The 25,065-nt window shown below is 44.2% G+C and overlaps 1 protein-coding gene across 2 annotated transcripts in view; it reads left to right on the top strand.

Annotated features, from left to right (window-relative positions):
- The first annotated feature begins 981 nt into the window (after window positions 1-981).
- The window catches only part of GPT2 (glutamic--pyruvic transaminase 2), a 55,436-nt gene continuing 31,352 nt past the window's right edge, over window positions 982-25,065 (top strand). Inside the window, exons 1-6 of one of the 2 annotated variants that reach the window (XM_036748937.1) lie at window positions 982-1,170; window positions 5,286-5,424; window positions 6,244-6,409; window positions 7,181-7,476; window positions 19,704-19,793; window positions 23,583-23,691. In XM_036748937.1, the coding sequence (XP_036604832.1) occupies window positions 7,216-7,476; window positions 19,704-19,793; window positions 23,583-23,691 (460 nt within the window). In that variant the 5' untranslated portion in view covers window positions 982-1,170; window positions 5,286-5,424; window positions 6,244-6,409; window positions 7,181-7,215. Of the gene's footprint in view, window positions 1,171-5,285; window positions 5,425-6,243; window positions 6,410-6,757; window positions 6,945-7,180; window positions 7,477-19,703; window positions 19,794-23,582; window positions 23,692-25,065 lie in introns of those variants that run through there. The other variant, XM_036748936.1, reaches the window with a different exon arrangement.

Below are 25,065 nucleotides of genomic sequence, written 5' to 3' on the forward strand. Positions count from 1 at the left end.
GGGATTTTTAGTTTCATTGCAATCATTTTGATTTGAATTTAAATTATTGACACATGGCACATTAGCTGTATGTGAGGTAAATAAAATGTGAAGAGTTCACATATAAGATATGCATAAATACACATCTATATCTATACTAAGAAATGTTTAAAAATGAAGAAATAGGAAAGTGAAAAAAAACTTCTGAGGCTGTGAGTCTGATGGCTCAGTCTCTGGGAAAGTTTACCCTGAAACTTTTTGTTCTTTCTTCTGGTTCTGGTTTAAAGATTTGCTTAGTAAGAACAGGATCATAATGACCTGTTTTTTCTCTATTGTAAAGAATGGAGAGGGTCTCCCCCTCCCCTTATCCTATTCTCCTTCTTTAGATTTATAGATGTCACCTCAGTTGTAATCATTAACTAAGGGAATGGGAATTGGAGTTTCTGTGCCTCAATTTCCCGGTTCTTTGTCTAGCTTTCATGCTCAGATTGTAAGCCTACCTCCCAGCCAATGGTGAGAAGGGTCAGAGGTGGGCGGGAATTCTCTTGTGTTAGATATAATTATGGGTGCTCTGCTCCTTGTAAAGCGCCTCCCTTGCTGGATTTGTTCTAGCAGGGGATGCCCAATTCTCGAGAATTGAATAAAATTTATTTCTGTTCCCACCCTAAGATGGCTCCTTATTATAAATTTAACTGATGAGGGTCTTTCATCCCACACAGTTTTGGGGGCTCATCCCAGGATCTGCCTATTTTGTAAGCAAGACTCCTGCTTGGCTCCAAGACTGATGCACACTTGGAGATTTCTCCGATAGTCTCCGGAACTATTCGTGTATTTTCGCTTCGGCTGGGCAAAATCCCGAAAAAGGAGAGATTCAGGGGAACAGAAACCAAAGAGCTCTGATTCTAAGATTAAAATCCCCCAAGTGAAACTCCAGCCAGTGGAGAGAGAAATCAGTCGCACAAACTATACGTATAGCCCAGGGTAGGAGGGTAAGAGCTTGTGGGCTCAAGGGTCTTAATCAGATTGGGCACCGCCAAGTGACCCTCCCTGCCCCGTGACTGGGAGAAGTTGGGTGACCAGCTTCTGTGGTTTCGAGAGTCATTGACTTGGAGGCTCTGTCAACGGACCTTGTCTAAATTGAAATGGGGAAAAATTAATCAAAGTCTATTATTTCAGAGCGAGGATTTCCAGGTATACCAGTAGATAGTCTTTTGGGAAAAAAGTTTTTGGATTTCTGTACCTACCTGTCTGTGTTTTTGTGTGTCTTGTCTGTGTGAATGAGTGAGTGTAGCCTGTCAGCAGCAACAGCAGCAGGAACCGCAGGGACAGAGCAGTCGGTAAATTCCCCCTTGCCCCTCCCTATCCCACTGGCATTCCTGAGGAAACAGGTTGGGTATGTGTCCATGGTTTGGTTAAAATTTACCATTGTAAGGAGAAATACCCACAAGTTAAAGTCTACTTGTTGTGGGGGAGAGATTAATTTATGTTGAAAATGGGGAGAGAACAGAGTATGTGATGTTTATTATAACCTCCGCTCAAGAGGCAGAATTATCTGAGCAAAAGGAAGACTTAAAGGTCCATGGGAAAAAGTTCTTTTTGAACTTTTTTTTTTGCACTAAAAAGCCTCAAGATAAGAAATGGTTATAGCTCCTATAGAGAAAAAAGGAAGAAAGAAGGTGGGGGCGGGGGGGAACTTTTCCCTCAGATCAAAAGGAGGCAGGCTAGATAAGTATTTTAACCCTTTTTCCTGCTTACCTAAAAGAGAAAAAGTTTTTGTGTAATGCAACCCAACCAGAAAAGAATTGAACTAAATGTGAAAAGTGAAAAAAAAAATCTGGAGCAGGCAGTTTAGAGTAAAAGGATTGATAGCCTGAGTTAAAAACCCAATAGATGAAGTTATAGAGAGATGGAAGGGACTATGTCCACCCACCCTTTGGACTAGATCTGTGAATGGGTTCTATTAAATTTAATATGAATATTGGTCCAGTATGTGACTTTAAACTGACCTGGTTAATAACAGGTGATTCAAAATTGTTTGTAAAATTTTCGCAAGAAAATGTGGACATGAATGGGGAACTGAAAAAAAAAATTAAGGAAATATATGAAATTGTGGATAATAATTTTTTAAGGGCCAGTGGTATTAGAATTGTGTGGCCCTAAGAAAGTTAATTCACTGTTCAGTGAGAAGATGAAGGTGGAAACGCATCCAGCTAGATTGGTAATTAATTAATTATGGTATAAAAAGGTTTAAATACATGACATCTGTTTATAGTATTGTATTTCTAAAAATTTTGTTATATTGTTTGGTAAACAACTGAACTGTATCATCTGTGTTGTTAGAGAGGCAATTTCTCTAAGTGTTGTTAGGTTGACAATTGTACTGTTAAAATAATGAAGGGATTAGGAAACTGTTAAGTTATTTTATATGACCATGTCTTTTAAAGAAGTTTAATTTAAGAAATTATAAACTTCCCGGTTTTGTAGGGGAAAGCCTGGAAGTTTTACTGAAAGAGAGAGAACAGTGGGGTCAGAAACTAGCTGACCTCTGAACCTGGCTTTTAAAGTCAGTAGGACTAATTTTTAGTGATTGCCTTTTAGGACATTCTTTTAAAAATTAAAATTTGATTGTGAGGTTTTGGTAAAGCTTTAAAAAGGAAAGTTATTGGTCAGAAAAATGCTATTATCGTGAAGTTGTGATACCAAAGACCTAGAAGGTTTTATGGGGGGAAATGGAAAAATTTGATTTAAATTGGTACTCTTGTATAGTCATGTGAAGGATAAAATTTTTTTTAATATTAATGGGACCAGCTAGATAAAAGGAGAAGGATGTGAATGTAATGCTGAATCATCCCATAGATTAAGGCTGGGACTTTATGTTATATTTTATCCATGTAGGATAAGGTTAAATGCTTTAAAGTGGTATAAGAACAATTGGATATTACTGTAATGGTAATTAGTTACCAGTAATTGATCACTGGAACTAAATCAGAGACATATGCAGTTTAGGAATGTAAGTCTCTTTAGGAGAGATAAGTTGTAGAATATTTTTGTATTGATAGGAAAAGTTAAAATGTGGATTTGAATTCAATAGAAAAATAAAGGAGAAACTGATGCAAATGTGTTAGAGCAATAACATGATCTTAATGGGAAGATTTTATGAACAAGGGAGGAAATGCATGCAAGCTATTTAGAGCTAACTTTAAGGATGTTCCTTAAGCAATGTGAGATCATAATCATGTTTTAAACCGATTATTGGAACTTGCTATTCAAAGACTTAATGGGACTGTTAACTGACTTTTTCTGATTCTAACTCCAGGTGTGAGTATCAAGGAAGGCTGACCCAGGATGTCAGCAGCCATGTGGAAGGGCAGGCATGAGCTGTAGGTATGATTTTCTTGGCAAAGTTGAGAGGGCAACTGTTCAGCATGTGCTGAGGTGGGACTCTCTTGACTTGATCCCCTTAATTGAAACCTGGCAGACTAGGCCTGGCTCAATGCAGCTTGCAGTTTGACACAACCTCTGCCTGGAGTTGATAGGAAGCTGGGGAGAATATGGTCCCCTTACTCTAAGTCCCTACTCTCTTGGTGGCAAATATCTATAATCAGAATGTTTTGTAAGTACAGCAACAAATCTACTAAAATAATTGATTGTGGAACATCCTAGGTTACCATAGGACTGGAAGTAGCACTTTGTATAAGTTGGGGGTTTTTTTTTCTTGGTAATGGTATGAAGACAATTAGGTCAAAGGCTTCTGAGAATATTATTTTGTTATTTGGTTAATATCAAGCTTGTCCAAGGTTTTGTTACAAATAATAATATTAAAAGAACAATAGTTTGTGGCTTATTTTGTAATGCCATCAAAGAAACATAGCAGGACTAAAAGGTTGAGATTTATATGTACTGTTTTTTAAAAAATGGTTATTTAATGTATTTATGTATGTACTGGAGTCTTATCCTCCTGGTGGGGAAATTAATAATGAGTTGATGTAAAGTTTGAGAATTTGGGTTCTGATGTGAATTTCTTAAATATGGCAATTGGCCAAGGTTTCAATTTTGAATTTGTAAAAATGATCAGGGTATAATTATGAGAAATGGTAACTTAAAATTGTGCTAAGGTAACTTTTGTAGGAGAATGGACAGAAAGCTGGTTCCTACAAGAAGAAGCTGTGGAGGTGGCTGAAACAACCAAGGACCAGAAGACTTCATTGATGCTCCTTGCCAGACAGCTATAGAAGAGACTTTTGAAATTTAAAGGGACAATTGTATTATAGTTTTCTTTTGGGTCTCTATATTTGTACTTATAAACGGACTGCCCCTTTTGATTTGTCAATATGTTGATCAATCCTTCCCATATTTATTGAAAGGGTAATGGGGATACCAGCATGATGGGAAAGAAAATGTGGTATAAAGGTGTGATGAATGAAGAAGATAGGTGGGTGGATAATAATATCAGCCATGGTATGTGAAGTCTTCAAAATAGTGTCAAGAAGTAGGGGGGATTGTGTGAGGTAAATAAAATGTGAAGACTTCACAGATAAGATATAAATAAACAAACAAACAAATAAATATACTAAGAAATGTTTAAAAATCAAGAAATAGAAGAGTGAAAAAAAAAATTCTGAGGCCATGAGAGTCTGATGGCTCAGCCTCTGGGAAAGTTTACCCTGAAACTTTTTGTTCTTTCTTCTGGTTCTGGTTTAAAGATTTGCTTAGTAAGAACAGGGTCATAATGACCTGTTTTTTCTCTACTGTAAAGAATGGAGAGGGTCTCCCCCTCCCCTTATCCTATTCTCTTTCTTTAGATTTATAGATGTCACCTCAGTTGTAATCATTAACTAAGGGAATGGGAATTGGAGTTTCTGTGCTTCAATTTCCGGGTTCTTTGTCTAGCTTTCATGCTCAGATTGTAAGCCTACCTCCCAGCCAACGATGAGAAGGGTCAGAGGTGGGCGGGAATTCTCTTGTGTTAGGTATAATTATGGGTGCTTTGCTCCTTGTAAAGCGCCTCCCTTGCTGGATTTGTTCTAGCAGGGGATGCCCAATTCTCGAGAACTGAATAAAATTTATTTCTGTTCCCACCCTACCCATGGTAGGGCCATGTATCAAAGACCAGCATAAACACTGATTTGGCTAGTGACTATTTTCCAGCATCACAGGATTTAGAGCTGGAAGAAACCATGGGGAGCAGTGGTGTGTCATGGTTGGAAGGGTGGGGCGGGAATGTTGGATTTAGAGTAAACTTGGGTAGAGTAGACTTGGGTTCAAATTCTGCCTTTAACACTTACTAAATCTGTGACCATGGGCAGGTTATCAGACTTTTTTGGCCCTCAGTTTCCTCATCGGTGGAACCTTTGTAGAGAGACAATGCTGCTTAACGACTAGATGACCAGCTTTAGAATGAGGAAAACCTCAATTCAACTCTTGTCACTGGCAAATACAGGCTAGGTAATTTTGGTTGTCACTTCACTTTTCATTGCCCTAAGGACATAAATTGCTTTGAGGGTGCCCATCTGAATTGGTCACTGATCATATATTTAGATCTGGGAGGGACCTTAGAAGCCAGAGTCTAATGCTTTCTTTTTGCAGATGAGCCACAGAAAGATTAAATGATTTGACTAGGGTCACATAGATAACAAAGGTCTGAGGTGGGATTCAAACCCAGGTTTCTCTGACTCCGGATTCAGTAGCCAGTCCATTACGCCATCCAGTCTCCTCACTGAGACTTCCCTCGAAGCACTGTAAGGCACAGATGACTATATATGTAAAGTGTTTTGAAAACTAAGCTTTATATAAATGTCAGCTATTATTATGGAGATGGCACAGCAGAAACAGCACTGAATTTGGAGCCTGAAGTTCGGGATTCCAATACCAGCTCTTCCATTTACTGTCTGTGTGAGTTATGTTATGTTGTGCATAACTTCTCCAGAGCCTGAATTTTCTCATGTGTATGAAGGAGTTGGTGGCTTCTAAGGTCTTCTCCAACCAGCAAATCTTAGTAAGGAAACACACCTTAGGTAACTTGCCCAAGGTCAACCAGGTAATAGCCGAGTCAAGGCTGTGACATTTGAACTCAGATCTTCTGGCTCTATCTGGGCCTTTTTACAACACAGCCGGTCAGGGTTGTGTGGATCATTGCTGCTGGGCTATACACTCATAGAGAGTAGGCATCTCCAATTATCTAGTTTGTGCATACCTGGGAACCTGGTACAATACTTTGCATGCAGTAAGGCAGTAAATTTGTATTGCGTTGCCCTCTCTGCCAAGCCCCAGGAAAGCCAACCTGCGACCCAGTCCCTCGGTGCACAGGGGAGCACCGGGATTTAGGCTGCTAAGCGCCGTCCCCACTGCTGTACGGGAGAGGATGATGAAATCAACGCCGACGCTGCAACAGATTCTGTGCTCCTCCCCAAGCCAGCTGAGCTCCTAGCAGGTGTGTTGGTGAGGCGGGAAGTGGGGGTGGAGCAGCATGTTCAAATAGGTGCGCTTTGTAGGTTGAGGGAGGACGGGGAAGGGAAGCAAGGGCACGTTCTCATTGCGGTGGGCACCGCGAGTTCCCCAGTTGCCCTTCTTCCTTTTTCCATACCGCCCCGCCAAGAACTTGCCTCGAGCTCTGGAAGGCCAGCCTGTCTCCCTCCCTTGCCCCCCACCCACACTGGTTCAGCGCAGTGCATAGCGGGAAGTGTAGTTTTCCCGATCTCGCACCTGCGCTGCGAAGTCCACTCCGGGAACTACAAATCCCAGGGAGTGGCGCGGCGTTTAGAGCCGGCTCCCCGGCTGCTTCTCCTTGTGGGTGTGGGAGCCTGAGAGGCCGGTCTAGTGAGTGGCTGCAGCGGGATCCGCGAACCCGGAGCCGGGAGCCCGACGCGGGTGATGCTGCTGCTGCCGCCGCTGTCGTTGCCGCCTGTATCCGGGGCCAGCTTGAGGAAATCGCGCCGGGATTAGGCGCGGGGAGAAGGAGTAGCTAGGCATGTGGCGTCCTGCGCCGCCTCCCTTGCCAGACCGGGGTACCTGGGCTCCGCTGGTGCGGATCAGGCGCACGGAGACCGGAGAGTGCCCCGCAGTCAGCGCTCCCCAATGACCCGGCTCCCCTGCTGATGAAATAACCTCTCCGCTCGGCCTCGGGGGCGGGGGAGGAGGCTGCAGGGGGGCGGCGCCCGGGGGCGGGCGGGCGGTTTGCTGATCTAGCGTTTGTTTTTGCCAGGCTCCCGGGCTAGCGGACAGACGAGCGCCTGAATCATGCAGCGGGCGGCAGGGTTGGTGCTGGGGCTGCGCGCCGGCTGCTGCCCGCGCTCCCCGGGCTGGGGCCGGGGCCGGGGCCGGGGCTGGAGTAGCGCGGCCGCCGAGGCCTCGGCGGTGCTGAAGCTGCGGCCGGAGAAGAACGGGCGCCAGCGAATCCTGACGCCCGAGTCCATGAACCCGCAGGTGAAGGCGGTGGAGTACGCGGTGAGGGGGCCCATCCTGCTCAAAGCTGGCGAGATCGAGATGGAGCTGCAGCGGGTGAGGGGGAGACGGGCACCGGGGAGGGGGCGCCAGGCCGGGCAGAACGCTGGCATCTCTGCCCTGCCCCCCCAGTGCTTGTTAAGGGGGAAGAGGAGCAGAGCCTCGTGGGAACAACCACGTTTTAGAGCTGGAAGTGTTGGGGCGCGGTGAGGGGGAGGCGGTTGGAGAGATCCTCCATCCACCAAGTCCATTTTATAAAAGAAAAAACTGAGGCCCAGAGAAAGGGAGTGACTCCCCTATTGAGGCACAGAATCAAGTGACTGAGACCCATTAGAACCTTGGTCTTCTAGTTCCAAATCCTAACCTGTTTCTCACGGTCTCACCTTACCCGGGCAGAGTAGCAGTCTCAGAAACCCCATCAGTTTCTGGTGTCCACCCTGAAGATCATCATTTAAATGACCTCAGAGTGGTTCCTCAAACCCATTCCTTGTCATCTCTCCCTCGTAGGAGACCCTTGGGACTAGAGATGCCTTTTTAAATCACCTTTCTTCCCCAGGAGGCAAGCTTACTTTAATCTGGAGGGACCTCTCCCTTCTGGCTGCCCTAGCCTCTTAGAGTTTGGAAGTTGGGTGAGGCAGAATTCAGGTCAATATAGGAAAAAGCAGACTGACAATTAGAGCTATTTAAAACCAGAATGAAAATCTCTGAAAATAGTGAATTGATGGTATTTTGCATGTCTTCATGCAGAAGTGCTATGACCATTTGTTGGGCATTATTGTAAAGAGGACTCCTGTTGTCTAGAGGGTTTTGGCCAGGTGATCTTATTGTGACCTCTGAGGTCCCTTCCAACTATTGAACTTGTGTGATTCTATGAATTTGCTGGTGAAGAACTCCTTGCCCCCCACTGCATGATGTTGGCTGGGTTTGGGGGTAGGTGGGGCTGAGGAAAGTTAATTGAAATTCTTTCTTCCGTGTCTGAGCTTGTCATCTTTGGAGCTTCTGGGTTGTCTTCCAGGTTTTTATTGATGTTCTTCTCCTGCTCTCAGGCTCTTTAGCCTTTTGTGTTCTTGGTCTGCTTAAAGTTGATTTCTCTGGCTTTGGTAAAATGGGCCCAACAGCTCTGCATTTCTTTTTTTTTTCTGTGACCAGGACAAGGTTGGGCTGTACCGTTTGAGTTCACTGTGGTTGAAATCCAGAACAGCATCAAAAGCATCACCATGGTATAATGACTTTCTGTCACTAGAGAACAAGGCTAGTTAGAGTAAATGAAGCAAAAAGACCAATGACTTTCTGTTCCTTTCCTTTCTGTTCTACACTCCTCACCCTAAATGTTCTCCATCTGAGATGTTAGCCCTCCAAACCTCCATAGAAAGGTTGCTTCTCACTAGTCTGGCCCTATTCTGTATTCTGGACAAGGAACCCTCTTCTGGGCGGTACTGGTTGGTCCCCCAACCCCACCTGCCATTAAGCAAAGATTAATGATAGTAATTGTGGTCAAGATGTGTTAGGACACTCGGTTCTGCTGAGTCAAACTAACACAGCAACTCAAAGTACAAGTCTCATCATTGAGGTGTCATCATCTTTGTCTCCTTCTAGGCATTTAAAAAGATCACTCCTGCTTTCTTGCAAGAATTGCTTCTGTTTGTTTTTCATTTCCTAAACTGGGTGTATCCTTGGTGGTAGGAAGGGACAGAGGGGAAAATAAATAGTCCTTGGCTTCTCTTTGTAATTTGAAAGGCCAGAGACAGCCCTCTTTGAATCTTGCCTCCCAATAAACCCGATAGAGTCATCATTTAACTTTTTGTCGTTGTTATTGGTTGATCCTATCTGCCAAATATAATTTCATGGGTGTGTAGGGCACTCCAGTGTAGAAACTTCCTCCTTGAATTTGGCAACTCCTGTGTAACTTGAGGGTTGCTTAGATCACTGAGAGATTAAGTGATTTGCTGAGAGTCATATGGCTAGGCATTTGACCAAGGTAGAACTTGAATCCAAGTTTCCCTGACTTCAAAGCTGACCTCTTCTATTTCTGTGGCACACTGGGCTAGTAATGAAGAGAACTAGGCTCTAGTCCTAGCTCTGTCAACAACAGACTATTACTGTGTCATCTTGTGCAACTCGCTTAACCTCTATGGGCCTCAGTTTCCTAGTATCAAACAAAGCTAGAAGGGACCTCAGAGGCCATTTAGTCCAATATCTGCAGTTTACATGCAGAGAAGGAAACTGAGTTCCAAAAACATTTCAATATCATACCAGTGGTAAATAGGAAAGCCAGATTTGAACCTAGGTTCTCCTATCCCAAATCTAGCACTCTTTCTACTAGATCATGATTTTCTAACTTCTAAAGTGAGGGGGTTGGGTTAGATGGTCTCTAATTTTCTTCTCTCGCCAAATTTGCGTGACATGCTTAATCTGTTTAAGACAGATTGTCCTCTGTTCTCTTTTTGAAGAGTTTATAGACAGATATGCTATAACCCTTTACTGTAGTTTTTTCTAGTGTTTTAACCCCATTAGTCAGATTCTTCCTGATGTTCAACTAGTCTTGCCCTGTTTCTTATTTAAACCCATTTCCTTCCATTCAATCCTTTTGTGAACTTGGAGAAAATTGGTCATTGTTATCCTCATAAGAGTTCTTCTTCATTCCCTTAAAGACAGTAATTACAATCACTGTCCTTTTGTCCAGCCTTAAATGGCCCCCATTCTTTAACCTGTCTCTATAATCCCTATCTGCCATTATTTTAATAATTTTTGTTCTCTTTAGAGCCTGCTTTAGTTTCTCTGAATCTGTTTAAAGATGTTTAAATGCACTGCCGTAATAAAGGGCTTCACTGTCCTTAACAAGGGCCTGTTGGAGGCAAATGAATGATGCTGAATAACTAGCTTTCTGTGGCAAGTCTTTGTAGGCCTCAGTTTCCCTCTCTGTAAAATGAGGAGATTTGACTGGATGTTCCCTAAGATCAGTTTTAATGTCACATGCGCCGCCATAGCTTAATTGATGGGGAGGTGGAAGGAAACCTTGAGGTCATCTGATCCAACCTCCTGATTTTACAAATGAAGAACGTTAACTAGAAGGTTAAATGAGTTGGCCAGGGTCCCACAGGGGACAGACAGTAAGGCCTCAAACCTAGGTCTTCTAATTCCAAATCCAGTACTCTTTTCACTGTACCTTCAAGTATATCTGTTACTCTTTACCTGAGGATGTCCTAGGAACATTAGATGTTCTCTTACTAAACAGAGGACTTTGTACTGCTGCCCGGTTTTGAGTTCTTTGAAAACATCTTACCAAGGACAGCCTCCCTGTTCTTTTAAACTTGACTCTGGCATCCAACTTGGACATGGATGGCTGATTGTCATTCTTTTCAGAAAGTGACTGAGAGTGGAATTTGTGCAGAGGCCTTAGAGCCCTGAGACAGTACTCTTTTTGACAGTGATGAGAAGAAGATCCATGCATTGAACTGCATTGGGGGTGGGGGGGGGGAAGAATGTATCAGGGAAAGAGAGAGAGAATGGGAGAGAAGCTGAATGTGTATTAGGGGAGCTAATACCCTTCCTAATTACCTTGAGGGCAATTGTGCTTCTACTTTAGGCCAGGCCTCATCTCCACCAGTTCTGTTGTAAGAGATGCCTAGTAATTCCCACTACCAGTCTTACCTCTCCCTGATTCATCTTCCATTATAGTTGTCAAAGTAATTTTCCTAAGGCAGAGCCAGTAAGTCTTCTGACCGTGTCACTCCCTTGTTCACAGGCCTTTAGGGTATCCCTCTTGCCTATAGGAACAAAATTCAAACTCTCCAGCTTATTTTTTAAGGCTCTCCATGGCCTGTCTTCAACCTTTCTATGACTATTTCATATTACTCTCCCTTCCCTCTCTGTTTTCCAGCCAAACTGGCCTGTTAAGAGAATCTCTTATTTAAGAGTTGGAAGGGACCATAGAATTTATTTAATCTAACTCCTACAGTTTATATATGAGGAAATGAAGACCCAAAGTAATTAAGTGATTTCCCTAGTCACCCAAGTGGCAGAACTGGTATTTCAACCCAAGTCTTCTGACTACAAATCCAGCAGTTGTTCCACAGCACCATGGTGATATTTAGTTCAGCTGTTACCCAAATTTGATGTTACATTTCCTCCTTTCACAAATTCACACAGATTCCCCTCACCCTGCCACCCCAACAGCAAGGTGGTCTGCCTCCTCATTTTCACTTCTCTTTTCTTCCTTCCAGGATCTGGCTTAGTTCCAAGTTTTCATGATTACTACCTCCCCCCTCCCCCCAGCCAGACCCTCAATTGTCAGTTCTCTCTCTCTCTCTCTCTCTCTCTCTCTCTCTCTCTCTCTCTCTCTCTCTCTCTCTCTCACCAAATTACCTTGCATTTAATTATCTGTTTTTCATTGTATATATTCTCTTTCTCCACCCACCCTAATCTTTCCTCCCTCCCTCCCTTCCCAAGAATATAAGCATCTTGAGAACTAGGTCGCTTTTATTTTAATGTCTGTATCTCCAATACTTAGCTCTGAGTTTTTGTACTGTAGTAGGCACTCAGTAGATATTTGTTGAATTTGAATTGAACGATGTTCTGCATTTAGTAGGTGCTCAATAAATGTTGAAGTGATTCCCACACTGACTATCTATTTCTCCCGGACTTTTTTTGCCAACTTGAAGCATTTTCAGCCCTGACAGATGGGTGATGGGAGCATATATGTATCGTAATTGTCCTTGAACAGGAGTTTCAAATTACAAATATAATAAACATTTATGAGGCACTTTTTCTATACAAACCACTGTGGGAAGATACAGAATTTAGGTAAGATGTTTCTGACCTGAGCATGGTAATTCAAAGTCAGTAAATATTTGTTGAGCTCCTACATTTATATACCACGTTTCTGCGATACTCCAGGGTATGTTATGAGAAGTGCATTAGAGAGTTACAAAACAAAGTGCTTTGTGAGAACTAAGGGAGAAGGCCCCCAACCTGAGCCTCATTTTTTGCTCAGTGTTTATTTAGCCAGTGTTGCTACAGTGGCCCTTAAGACTAAGACTGGTACATGTTGATATGCCAGGTGGGAGGTGAAGAGGATTAAATGTTTCTGTGAGGTTTTTGCCTGCCTTTTGAAGCCTGAAATTTGGACCATCTGAAAAACAAAGACCAAATCTGGGTCTAAGCATTCAGTTTTGAAAGGGAAATTGGGGGACCTCCTGGAGGCCTTTGCCAGTCTACCCTCTGCTAGTGCCTTTCCTCTTATAATTACCCTTTATCTGTTCTTCATGTATCTTGTATGCACAGTCATTTACATATTGTTATGTTAGAATATGAGCTCCTCGAAGGCAGGAGAACAGTGTCATTGACCTTCTGTGGATCCCTGGCATTTAGCATAGAGCCTGGCACTTAGTAAGTGCTTAAGAAATCCTTGCTGACTGGCTGGCTGGCTAGTGTTTTTGCCCTTAATTTGCTGTGTAAAACTTGGACAGCTCCCTTAATGTGTGGACCTTGATTTCTTCATCTGTGAAATGGGGATAGCAGTACATGCCTTCTGACCTCCAAGTCATGGTTGGGAAGTTAACATGACAGTGTATATTTTAAAAGGCTCAGAAAAGCAGAAATCAGTGTAGAAATGCAAAGAATCATTTATCTTAGTTAAGCTTGGATTTTCCTTTCTCTTAAACAATAAGGGTTGCTTGTTGGAGAGATTGAGTTAAGACATTATATATGTAATTAATGCTGAAGATCGATGCTCCTCAGCCTTTGCTTCCAGCCTTCTTCCTCTTCCCCCATTCAGTCTTAAGTAAAGTGGGCTGATCCGTGGGTCTCCTTATAGGCTGCTGCTGATGCAGCAGGCCCTTGAAAACCTTGGCTGCTAGCTTCTTGTTGATGTGACGGACGTGTGTATTTTCAGTTCCTCTTGGCACCTCTGCCCTCAGTTAACCTTTCCTGCAGGCCCTCTTCTTTCCCTAAGTCCTAGCACTTGACTCATGAAATTTGAAAGGGGATATAGACAGTAAGAGGACTGGTTCCCAGTTACATATAATGCTTCATAGTTGATAAAACATTTTCTTCATAGTAGTCTTACTGGTAGGCTGGGCCACTGGTCTTTTTTTTTTTTTTTTGGAGGGGGGGAAAGGCAGGGCAATTGGGATTAAGTGACTTGCCCAAGGTCACACAGCTAGTAAGTAGGTCAGGTGTGTCTGAGGCTGGATTTGAACTCAGGTCCTCTTGACTTCAGGGTGGATGCTCTCCTCACTGCTCTACCCAGCTGCCCCATGGACCACTGGTCTTTTTGACCAGTCCCTTCCCCTGGAGAAACAGCTGTTAGTTACAAAGGACTGTTCTCACAACTTTATAAGATAGGTAGTGCAGGCATTAGACCACTTTACAGAGAAGATTGAGTTTCATAGACGTGAACTACTCAAGGTTATACAGCTAGTAAGTATTAGAGCCAGGACTCAAACCCAAGTCTTTTGACATCTGCGTCTGGCATTCTTTCCACAGTCTTACACTGTGGGCGCAGATATCATTCTTTTGGGAGCAGCTGGACCTTAGGTGTCCAGCCACATCAGGTCCTCCCAGTTAGCATTGATAAAAAACCTCAGCAACTGGCCAGTTTGAGCAGTCTTCCTCTGGAGACAGGGAGCTGCTAGAGTTTGGTGTGTACTAGGCAATTAGACACTTGGAGCCCTGATCTATAATCTCTTCTTAATTACCTGGTGAGGCTATTTCTGGATTCTGGCTTCCTGGAGAAGGCTGGGTGGAGGACTTATATAATCCAAAGTCTTGTTTCTTCCCCATGATTTCGATTTAAGATGCTGAACTTCCCCCCAGTTTTTGGTGTCCTTCAGGGCCTTATTTGTAGCCCTGAGCCTGGCTGCCATTGCCCTCTTTGTGATGAAGCTTTCCCTTCTCTGGTGTCCTTTGGAAGTATTTCTTGGTAGGAAGTGCCCAGGGCCAGGGCTCTTAGGAGGGTGTGGGTTTATGAGGTTCCCCTTTGCAATGACCCTTGGGTTTCTGCAGGAGCCTCAGGTTAGTTTCTTGCATTTCCTAGTCTGTGATCCTTTTGGTCAGGAGCAGTCGGCTTTTGAACCAGGGCCTTTGCAGAAAGGATCAAGAGAGAAGAGTCAGAGGGTGAGTGAATCCCTTCTTCTTGTGGATTCAGCTCTCCCCCTTCTCTTGGGCAGCCTGCCCTAATCCAGATGTTCTTTGAGCAACAACAACAGTGATCACTCAACAAACATTTATTTATTTTTCTTTTTTTTTAAATAAATTTATTTATTTTTAGTTTTCAACATTCACTTCCATACGTTTTAGATTTTCTCCCCCTTTCCTGCCCTCTCCCTCCCCAAGACAGCATGCAATCCGATATAGGCTCTACATATACATTCCTCTTAAACATATTTTCACATTAGTCATGTTGTATAGAAGAATTAGAACACATGGGAGGAATCGTGAGAAAGAAAAACATAAAACAAAACAAAAAAAGAAAGTAGTCAGCTTTACTCTGCATTCACACTCCATCGGTTCTTCCTCTAGATGTGGATGACGTTTTCTATTGTGAGTCTTTTGAAGTTGTCTTAGATCCTTGCATTGCTGAGAAGAGCGAAGTCTATCAAAATCAGTCGTCACACAATGTGGCTGTTACTGTGTACAGTGTTCTCCTGGTTCTGCTCACTTCACTCAGCATCAGTTCATTTAAGCCTTTCCAGGTTTTTCTGAAGTCCACCTTCAACAAACATTTATTGTGTTCATGTTCTGTGTCAAGCACTCTGCTAAGCCTTTCAAGAATGAAACCATCTCTGACCTCTAGCAACTTAGATTCTTTTAGGGGAGACGACATGTACACAAAATATATGTGAAATAAGTAATTTGAGGGAGGGAGAATTATAGAATTAGCAGAAATCAGGAAAGTCCTATGAAAGATAAATTTCGAGCTGAGCTTTGAAGGAAATGAGGGACTTTAGGAGGTAGAGGTGAGTCAGGAGTGCATTCTAGGAGTTGGTGACAGTCATTATAAAGCTACCAAGATGGCAGATAGACTATTGTGTGAAAGGAACAGCAGGAAGGCCAGAGTGGGAATAGCGTGTAACAAATCTGAAACGTAGTTTGGAGCCAAGTTGCAGTCCCAAACAGGAGCTCATATTTGATCCTGGAGGTAATGGGGAGCCATGGGAGTTTATTGATTGGTTTGAAGCATAGTCAGACCTGGCATCTGTGTGGAGGATGGATTGGAGTCCACCTGGGGCCATGCTCTGCTAGTAGTAATAACTATAACAACAGCCTTTTGCCTCTGCCTGGAGCTTTGCGTGAGTCAAAGCCCATTCACATTCGTCAACTCTTGTGATGCTGGCAAACAGCCTTGAGATGAAGCATGGAGGGCAGAAATTATCATCCCCATTTGGCAGAAAAGGAACCTTAAGCAAAGAGATGCTAGAAGACTCCTTCAAGATCATATAGCTAAATATAAGTTCTTTTGTAAAAGATAAATTTGTATTGGGGTCTTTTGGTTTGCATTGTATAAGTTTTTTCTGAGACTAGAGCCTCGATCTCCTGACTCCCAAGCCAGGACTTTTAGCTTTTCTGCTTGCCCTGAAAAGTTGGTTTTTTCTTTCTTTTTTTAAATAAGGAAAAAATTTAGAATTTTTTTTTTGGCGGGGGACTTTGGGGGTGGGAGGTGGAAGCTAGTCTTTCTCAAGACTTCTAATGTCTTTCCTTGCTGGTTCTGCTGCAGGATGATTTTGGTGGGGCTATGAGAGAGAGAGAGACAGACAGAGAGAGAGTTGGGTATAGGTGTTGAGTACTCCACCCCTAACCTGAAAGGATACTAGTTAAGCAGAGGATTGTAGAGTGGGGTGAGATTAGAGCAATGAGGGATCCTCCCAGCCCAGTAAACATCTGTGGCTTCACTACTCTAAACTGGTAAAGGGGACGGCTGTCTGGTGAGTGCTGCCTGGGCATGGGGCATTGGAGAAGGGTAATTGTCTCCCAAATATCTGGGGTAAGATGTATGTAATTAGGGGTTGTAATCCACCCTTAAGGACTGGATCTTCTTGTCCCAGCATAGGGAGATACAAGTATTTGGGTGGAGGGGGTGTGCCAATAGATTGTTGCTCCCCACACTGCCAGATCTCCAGGGGTTTAGCAGGGAAAGAATCCCTTCCCTTATATTTGCATCTCTGTGTCTTGGCCCCTGCCTCAGTAGCTGGGCAGCCTGGAGTACCCCTTCCCCCTCTTCCCCAACATGCTTAAAAGGGCTCAAACAGCCATTTGAAAGGAACTAGCCATGCTTTGGGGTGGGGGGAGCAGGGAGAAGATGTTGCAGGGAGGGGTCTGTGGTTGACTTCCCTGCTCCTAAAACCATCTATCATTGGGCTGTCTCAAGGACACACAGAAAAGAGAAATTCAACATTCCCAAGCCTCCTACAAAGCAAGCTTTTGAATCCATTGGGTGAAATGGTGAGTGAAGAAGTTGGCCAGGGGAAAGGGGGCTGGGGGCCAGGGGGAGGTTGTTCCCAAGTGTTATTCTTATGCAGGATAATGGGCCTGCAGTGAAGTTCTACAGCTGTGTTTTGGTTGCTTGCTGTCATGCCAGTGACAGGTTTGCTTCCTTTCAGTGAATATATTAATTTGCAGCCATGGAAATTTCATTCAGTTGGTCATGCCTGGGGAGCCCATGGCTGACAGAAAGATCTTTGTGCCAGCCAGCCAGGCTGGTTTCCAAGGTGCTATGGGACTGTGGGCTTAGGCTTCTTTCTCAGGGCCAGCCCCTTGACCACATAGTCCTGGAACATGTTCCCTGAGGAGTCTGCTGGTTTGTCCTCTCATCAGTGTGTTACCCTCACTTCACTCCCCCGCCCCTTTCTCTTAGTATCTCTGTCTTCTGGTTCCTAAACATCTCCATGAGAGTGGACTCAATTTTCCCCAAGGCTGCCACCCTTCTCAAGAAAGAAGGGGCCTGTATGAGATGCTTCAAAAGGAGAAGTGACAAGACTTGACAACTGATTGGGTGTAGGAGATGAAGGAGTGAGGAGTTGGCAAGATACCCTGCATGCCAGCCTGAGTGACTAGGAGGGTGGTGGTACCTTTAACAGTAACAGAGAAGTTAAGATGTCAGGGTTTGGGGGAAAAGATAATGAGTTGAATTTAAGCCGTCTATGGGACATCCAGCTCCAGAAGTCTAGTCGACTGCTGGAGATGTGAGCCTAGAAGTCAGGGCTGAACATATAAGTGTGATAGTAATCTAAAGCACAGAGATGATCACTGAAGGCACCTCCTTTATCCAACTTTGGGCCATAGGAATTAGAGCTAGAAAAGACCTTATGGATCTTCTACTTCAGACTCTTCATTTTACAGATGAGAAAACCAATAAGTGACTTGCTCAAGTTAGCTAGGTAGTAAGTGACAGAGTTGGAATTTGAACCCCAAGGCCAGTGCTCTTTCCAGTGTACCATTTCATCTTTATCTGTGCTGTCTTATCTCCTAAGATGATGAGAGACTGTACCTTATCTAAACTGTGTGTCTCAGTGTTGACAGTAGTTCTCTATACAATATTAATGATGGTATGCATATCTTTCTGATAATAGAGAGAGGTGATTTGTCAGTTAATAACTGATTTGGGTTCCAGTTCTGCTTTTGATAAACAGTTATCCCTTCCACTTCACGACTTTCCCTATCCAGGTTTTGATATATTATATCAAGGGTCAGCATAAGAAATTAAATGGGAATTTTGGGGGAGTTTTGTGGAAGCTGCAAATGACATGTGAAGGCCAGCAGATGACACAAAAAAGTTTAGAAACTCAGAAATGCATAAAATATATGTATAATGTTATATTAATATATTTTATCTTTTAATGCCAAAATAATTCAGACTTCTTCTGTGGTACAAAAGGAGGACCAGAAAATTTTATGTGGATTTTCTAGAGTGTGGGGCTGCCATGTCCCTAACCCCCTCGATGTGGAAGGGATAACTATGCACTGTTTGTGTAAACCTGGGCTTGAGTTGGAATCATGAACTTTCAATAAAATCTTTTTTTCTCCTTCCCCTTGGTGCATCTTCACTTTGGCATTTCAAGAGACCTTTTCTGCCTGACGCCCTTTCAGTAACCCCCACCCCATCATGACCACTCTTCAATGGCAGTGGAGGATTGCATCCATTTTCCTTTAGCTAAGTTGTGAACAGAAACTTCCATTCCTGGTGTTCTCTATGGGTCCTGTATAGTTACGTCTTCTTCCTGGGGAGGGGGCTGGGGAAGTCTGAAGAATCCAGCTATTTGTTCAGGAGGCAAAGATGAAGCTGCCTTCACTGACAGACTTCCAGTGAGAGTAAATGTCTCTAGAGGGCATGTATGACCTGATCTTCCTCTGTTCCCTGTGTGTCCCCTCCTAACTCTTACTTGCTGTGAAAGTGCATCTCTGGGGAGGAGTCAGAAGCCTCAGGAACCTTCAAACCAAGTATACCTTGGTTGCTTCTGGATGCTCTGAGAAGCAATTATATCGCCCCACCCCCCCCAAGCTATTATTGTAGCCTTTCAGGAACGTGGGTCTCTTGTGAGAATGCCATTCAGCATTCGTCTTTCTAAGTCTGAGCCCTGGGTACCCATCAATTGGGGAACGGCTAAACAAGTTATGGTGTATAAATGTCATGGAGCACTGTTGTGCTATAATAAATGATGAAGGGGGTTGATTTCAGAGAAACTTGGGAAGATTTATTTGAATAGATGCAGGGCGGAGTGAACTGAACCAGAAGTTTATACAATGACAACATTATGGTAAAGACAACTTTGAAGGAATTAGGAATTCTGATCAGTATAATGACCATCCACAATTGCAGATAACTAGTGATAAAACATGCTATCCCTGCCTGTTGGAGACGTGAAGGACTCAGAGTACAGAATGAGACTTTTTGGACATGATCAATTCGGAACTTAGTTTTGCTTAACTGTACGTGTTAGGAACAGGGGTATTGTTTTTCTTTCCTTCTCAATAAGTGGGGTGGGGCTAGGGTGGGAGGGAGAAATTGAAATAAAACTTTCTTGAAAATCTGGGCTTTACCTCCCCATAGCATCATAGATGTAGAGATGGAAGGGACCTCAGAAGCTGCCTAGTCCAACCCCTTCATTTTACAGATAAGGACGGAGGTCCAGGGAGGTTAAGTATTTTGCCTAAGGTCACACAGATATTTAAGCTTTGGGTGGGATTTGGACCCAAGACCTCTGACTCCAGAGTCATTGTTTTTTCTGTTGTAAAACAGTGCCTCCATCCTAAAAGTAACCACCCAGTACATTGTGTTCTCTCCTTAGGGTATCAAAAAGCCTTTCACAGAAGTCATAAAAGCCAACATTGGCGATGCCCATGCAATGGGCCAGCAGCCAATCACTTTCCTGCGACAGGTAAGGGCTCGGGCACAAGCTGTTTCTAATGGGATAAGAGAAAAGTAGTGGTGTTTAGTTCACAGCCGGGTGGGCTTGGGAGAAAACAAAAAACAACAGCCTCTAGCATGATGTGTAGTCTGTGACCACTCGGCTCTTTCCTTCCTGGGAAGCAGGAGGCTTATAGATGTGCTTTTGAACTTGTTTGCATCATCTGCCCGATGGGAGCCTTCCTCTCCCATTTCCAACATTCTCCTCTTGTTCTTTAGCCTCCGTCTTCTTCCTTCTGTTTAGCCTCACCTGCCCTGTCTGACGGCTCTGCTGTCCTTGAATCATAGGCTGAGATGGCAGCAAGCTTCCCTAGGGCCCAAGGACTTTATGGAATTCTGATGCTTTCAGGGCTTGATTGTTTTAGACTGGAGGAGACTTAAGATCACAGATCTAGAGGTGGGAGGGATAGTAGAGGTCTTGTCACATCACCCCTCTCACTTGACAGTCCCAGGGAGGCTGGGTGACTTGCTGAAGGTCATAAGTGGCCATCAGGATTTGATCCCAGGTCCTCCGAATCCAAAGGCATTACTGTTTCCATTGTAGCTCTCTTGTTTCCCTTGCTGTGGTGGTAACAGTGGTAGGGGGCATGATTATAGGCTTCAAGTACTTAAAAGGGTCTTAGCAGGAGAGGGCTTAGACTGGGGTGAGTGGGGGTTGGGGGAAACTTGCAGCCTCAAGGCCACACTTGGCCCTCTAGGTCCTCAGGTGGGGCCCTTTGACTGAATCCAGACTTCACAGAACAAATCTCCTTAATAAAAAGATTTGTTCTGTAAAACTTGGATTCAGTCAAAAGGTTGCAGCCGAGGACATAGAAGGTCATTTGTGCCCTCGAGGCTGCAGGTTCCCCACCCCTGGATTAGATGTTTTGTCTGCCTTGGTTCCAAAGGGTAGACCTGGTAACCTGGAAGTTGCAAAGAGGTAAATTTAAGGTTAGTGTGAGGAAAACTTGGCAACAATTAGAGCATCTAAGAGTGAATCTGCTGCCTCAAGAGGTATTGAGTTGTCTCTCAGCAGAGGCCTGGATGCCCACTTCTCAGGGGTCTTAAGAGGATTCCTCTCTGAGTACTGGTAGGACTAGAAAACACCTTCTACCTCTCAGATTTGGAGATACAGGGATGGGAACCTGACACTCCAGGGATTCCTGGGTAGGGCCTTGAGAGTCCATGTTCAGCATTACCAAGGTCACTGAGAAGAGGGGATGGGAACGTGAGAGTCATGGGAGGAAAGCTGACCTGGGGACAAGTGGAGGTAGTAACCCTAATCCTAGGGGGGACCAAGATGCACAGATGAAGATAGAGCTCTGGAAGTCTCTGAGGAGGTGGGAGTTAAGACTAGTCTCTTTGTAGTTCTGTAAGCAGGCAAGCAGATAATGAGAACACCACGTGGGCTAACAGTGCAAGGGGAAACGAAGATTGCTTTATTTTAAACATTCTCTCTAGAGGAGCTCTATCCAGCACTCCATGAGGCCCTGCTGGGTTCTGCTGCTGGGAGGGCTTATCTGTCTCTCAATACACCTGGCTTGAGCAGGATCCAGGGGAGTCCCCAGGGAGCCCTCAGTCCTCACTGGGAATCTTTCTCATTTTGCCCTATGAAATACCACCAGAAAGGTGGCCCAAGACCTGTTTTTGTTTAAAATAACAGCATAGTCCCTATTCTTTTTTTATGGGCAGTTCATGAGACCAAGACAGCCTTGTAAACAAGTATAGAAAATTGACCTGCCCCCACATGCCCTTTTTCTGCAGCCTGGTTGGCTTCCCCCACAGAGGGAGTCTTGGCATAGAGAACAAGTGACTTCACTGTTCTTTTCCTCCTCACTGGGCAACCACTGTTTTTATTCACCCTAGGCTGGTAGGTGAGTGACTAGCTTGGGCATGAGCTAATAGCAACCACAACCACAACAACAATAATAATAATACATTTCTGTAGCGCTTGAAGGTTTGCAAAATGCTTTTTCCTGCAGCCCTGTGAGTTGAATTGTACAAATGTCCGTGTTGTCCCCATTGAGAGGAAATGGTCACTCGGGAAGTGTTAGAACTATGATTTGAACCTAGGTTTCCTGAGTCCATGCCTTTGTCTGCAGCATCACAGCGGGTATGTGTGTTACAAGAGAAAATAGTTTTCTTGTCCTAAAAACGGGAGCTTGACTCTGAAGACCCAATCAAATGTTGCCCAGTCATGCTGTAGCCTCTGTGGGAGTGGGAAAGGGGTGGTCCAGAGATGAAAAGCCGCTGAGGGACAGAGAAACTCTTGTCTATATCCCCTCTTCCCCACATACCTTCCCAGATTATTCTGCTGACTTTTTCAAACAGGGACTGGCTTCACTTTTGCTGGGGCAAGCTGCTGAAATCAGAAAAATCCCTGATCTGCATCCAAGGGCATGGCAAATCATTAAATAAGATTTCTTGGAAGAAACAGCAAACAAAGTGGGGGCCAGGGAGAGTGAGGATGGGAAGTACAGGGTGGGAAAAAAAAGTCAAAGGGCTCATTAGGTGGACTGGGACTTGAGGGAATTTGAAATGGTTCAGCCTCAGAACAGACCTCTCTGCACATCTACCCAGTGGAGCCGGGAGCCCAGGAAGCGGCAGGACACAGGCTGGTGTTGTTTCAGCTTTTTTTATCCAGCAGCTCATTGCTGAATGCTATATTCCTTCTGGTTATGTCTTCCAACTTGGAAAGCTGTGGTTAGGAGGAGAGTGAGAGTGAGAGTGAGAGTGAGCAGGACAAGAGGAAGAGGAGTGTTAGATCATGAAGACAGATAGGACACATCTTCTGTGACCCCCCTCCCCATGTTAATTAGCTTTGGTCTACCTCCATCCAGTGCCTTATGTGTCTTGTTTGAGTGTCCATCAGATGGCTTTTGAGTTCACCCTCCATGAAAATGTGCAGTTTGAGCCCCTGCCTCAGGCAGGGGTTCTTAACCTGAGGTCTGTGAACTTTTTTTTTTAAATATTAAATAGTTACCTATTTTAATACAATAAGTTTCTTTTATAAGCCTGTGTGTCTTATGTATTTAAAAGCATTATTCTGAGAAGGGCTCCATAGGCTTCACTAGATTGTCCAAGGAAGGTACATGACACAAGAAGAAGCTAAGAACACCTTAACCCTTTGCACCTTTCCTGTTTTTCCACAGGAAGCTCCATGAATGGTTTCCCAGCTCCTACTCATAAAAGGAACTGCAGAATGAAACTGTACTTCTCAGCTCCCATTTTAGGGCCCATTCTGCCCAAGTCCTAGGCCGTTCAGACAGTGCCATGGAGCTCAGTGGCTGTCTGCATTGTCCTTATTCCTCCTCTGACAAAAGTATGAGATGGAATAGAAGGAAAACATGGAGCACAGGGTCAGGAGATATGGGTTCAAATCCTGGCTCTGAGCTTTATTTAGCTGTGCAACTGAAGGCAGATCATTTAACGGCTCCAAGCCTGTTTCCTCATCTCTAAAAACAGGTAGTAATTCTTGCATTGCCTGTCAGAATTGTGAGAAAAATCTTTGTAAACCTTAAAATGCTATAGAAATGTGAGCCATTATACTTTGATTAGCTTCCCCACCAGCTGGGCTTCTGCAGCCTGTCCCAGGGAGAGGTGAACTGCTGTAAACTCTGGAACAGATCCCAGGTGTGTGTGTGTGTACGTGTACATGTACGTGTGCATGTTCAGAGTTATCCCTCCCTCCATAGTTTGTCCTGGGACTTAAGAGGATGACATGTCAAGGAGTAAGTTGAGGTTCTGTGAAAGAGGCCCATGCACCTTTCTCCCCTTCTAGGTGGTGGCTCTTTGCACATATCCAAACCTGTTGGACAGCCCTAGCTTCCCAGAGGATGCCAAGAACCGAGCCAGGAGGATCTTAAAGGCGTGTGGGGGGAACAGCCTGGGTGAGCCCTTAAATGGGATGTGCCTGAGGGGGGGTAGGGTGGGGAGGGGTTACTTGTGTGTGTCATTGGAGGGGATAAAAGGCTGTAGGCTAAATTGTGCATGTTAATGACTAACATAACAAATTCTGGGTAATGTTCCCAGAGGAGGAAAGCTGATTACTGCATCCTTGGTTATGCTTAGGTTAACTTTCTATATTCAAAGATAATTGTTTTAAGTAAAGACTTCCTTAGATTTCAAAGGGAGGTTGACAGACAAAAATGTTGTTTCATAAAGCTTGGATTTTACCATCTGGGCAGGTTCTTGTAAATAGCTTTCATTTGTCAATGGCCCTAAGGAGAGCGAAGGCATTTAGCTATTAGCTTTGGGAATAGGAGAGTAAATAGAAGTAGGGATACTGCTTGGCTTTGCTAATCATTCTTTCACCTCAGGCATTAATTCTAGTGACTTTACAAACACACACACACACACACACACATACATACAGATACATGCATACATACATACAAACATCTCCTTTTGTCCTTTCCTCTGCCTTCCTTTTTAGGACTGAGTATATCTTGAACCTTGCTTAAATTTTCCATTTCACTGGGTCTGAAGTTCTTCCCACCCCAGGGCCACTCATGACCTGCTTTCTGCTGCATCCTTATTGAGAAAGTTAGTCTGCAGGAGGGCCTGGGAATTCTATGTACCACAAGCAGAGGGCCAAGAATCTGGCCCCTTTGAGCTGTTGGGGTGAAAATGATACTCTCTTTGCCCTTGGGAAAGAAATGAATAACCAGCCGGCTCTTCAATGGAGGCCAGTGTCCAGCTTCTGAGGTCTTGGGAATTCATTTTTTTTCCTGCTCCTGTACCCTTACCTGCTCAGAGGTGCCCCACTTAGTGAAAGACCCTGCAGTTGTGTGTGAAACCAAAGCCTGCCCTGTCGCCTCTGCCCAGATGTTCTCCAACTGCCTTTTTTAGAGCAGAGTAGAAGTAGCAGGGAAATGGAGCCCAGAATCCAGTTGTTTCTCTGCAAGTGTGATATCAACCAGGATATCCAAGCAGACAGAGCTTTCTTGCTGTCTGAACATGAGCTGCCATCCCTCAGCCTTTTCGTTCTAATCATTACCTTTTATTACCAGCTCCTCCATTTGCCCTCTGCCCCTGGCTGGCCGGACCTTGTCTTTCGTATTCATTGTCTTACAGGAAGTAGCCCAGTCCTTGTGTTTTCTCTCATTCCCCTCCATTCCCCCAACCCCTTCTGCAATGTCCTGACCTTGAATGCTGACATCCAGACCCCAGGCAGGGGGAAAACTACTTCAAGGCCCTGGGTCGTGGAAAAACTATGCCTTCTCTTTCTTCAGTGTCCTGCAGGCAGCCCTGACCACAAAGGA

The sequence above is a fragment of the Trichosurus vulpecula genome, chromosome 3, assembly GCF_011100635.1.
Source record: "Trichosurus vulpecula isolate mTriVul1 chromosome 3, mTriVul1.pri, whole genome shotgun sequence".
Lineage (NCBI taxonomy): Eukaryota > Metazoa > Chordata > Mammalia > Diprotodontia > Phalangeridae > Trichosurus > Trichosurus vulpecula.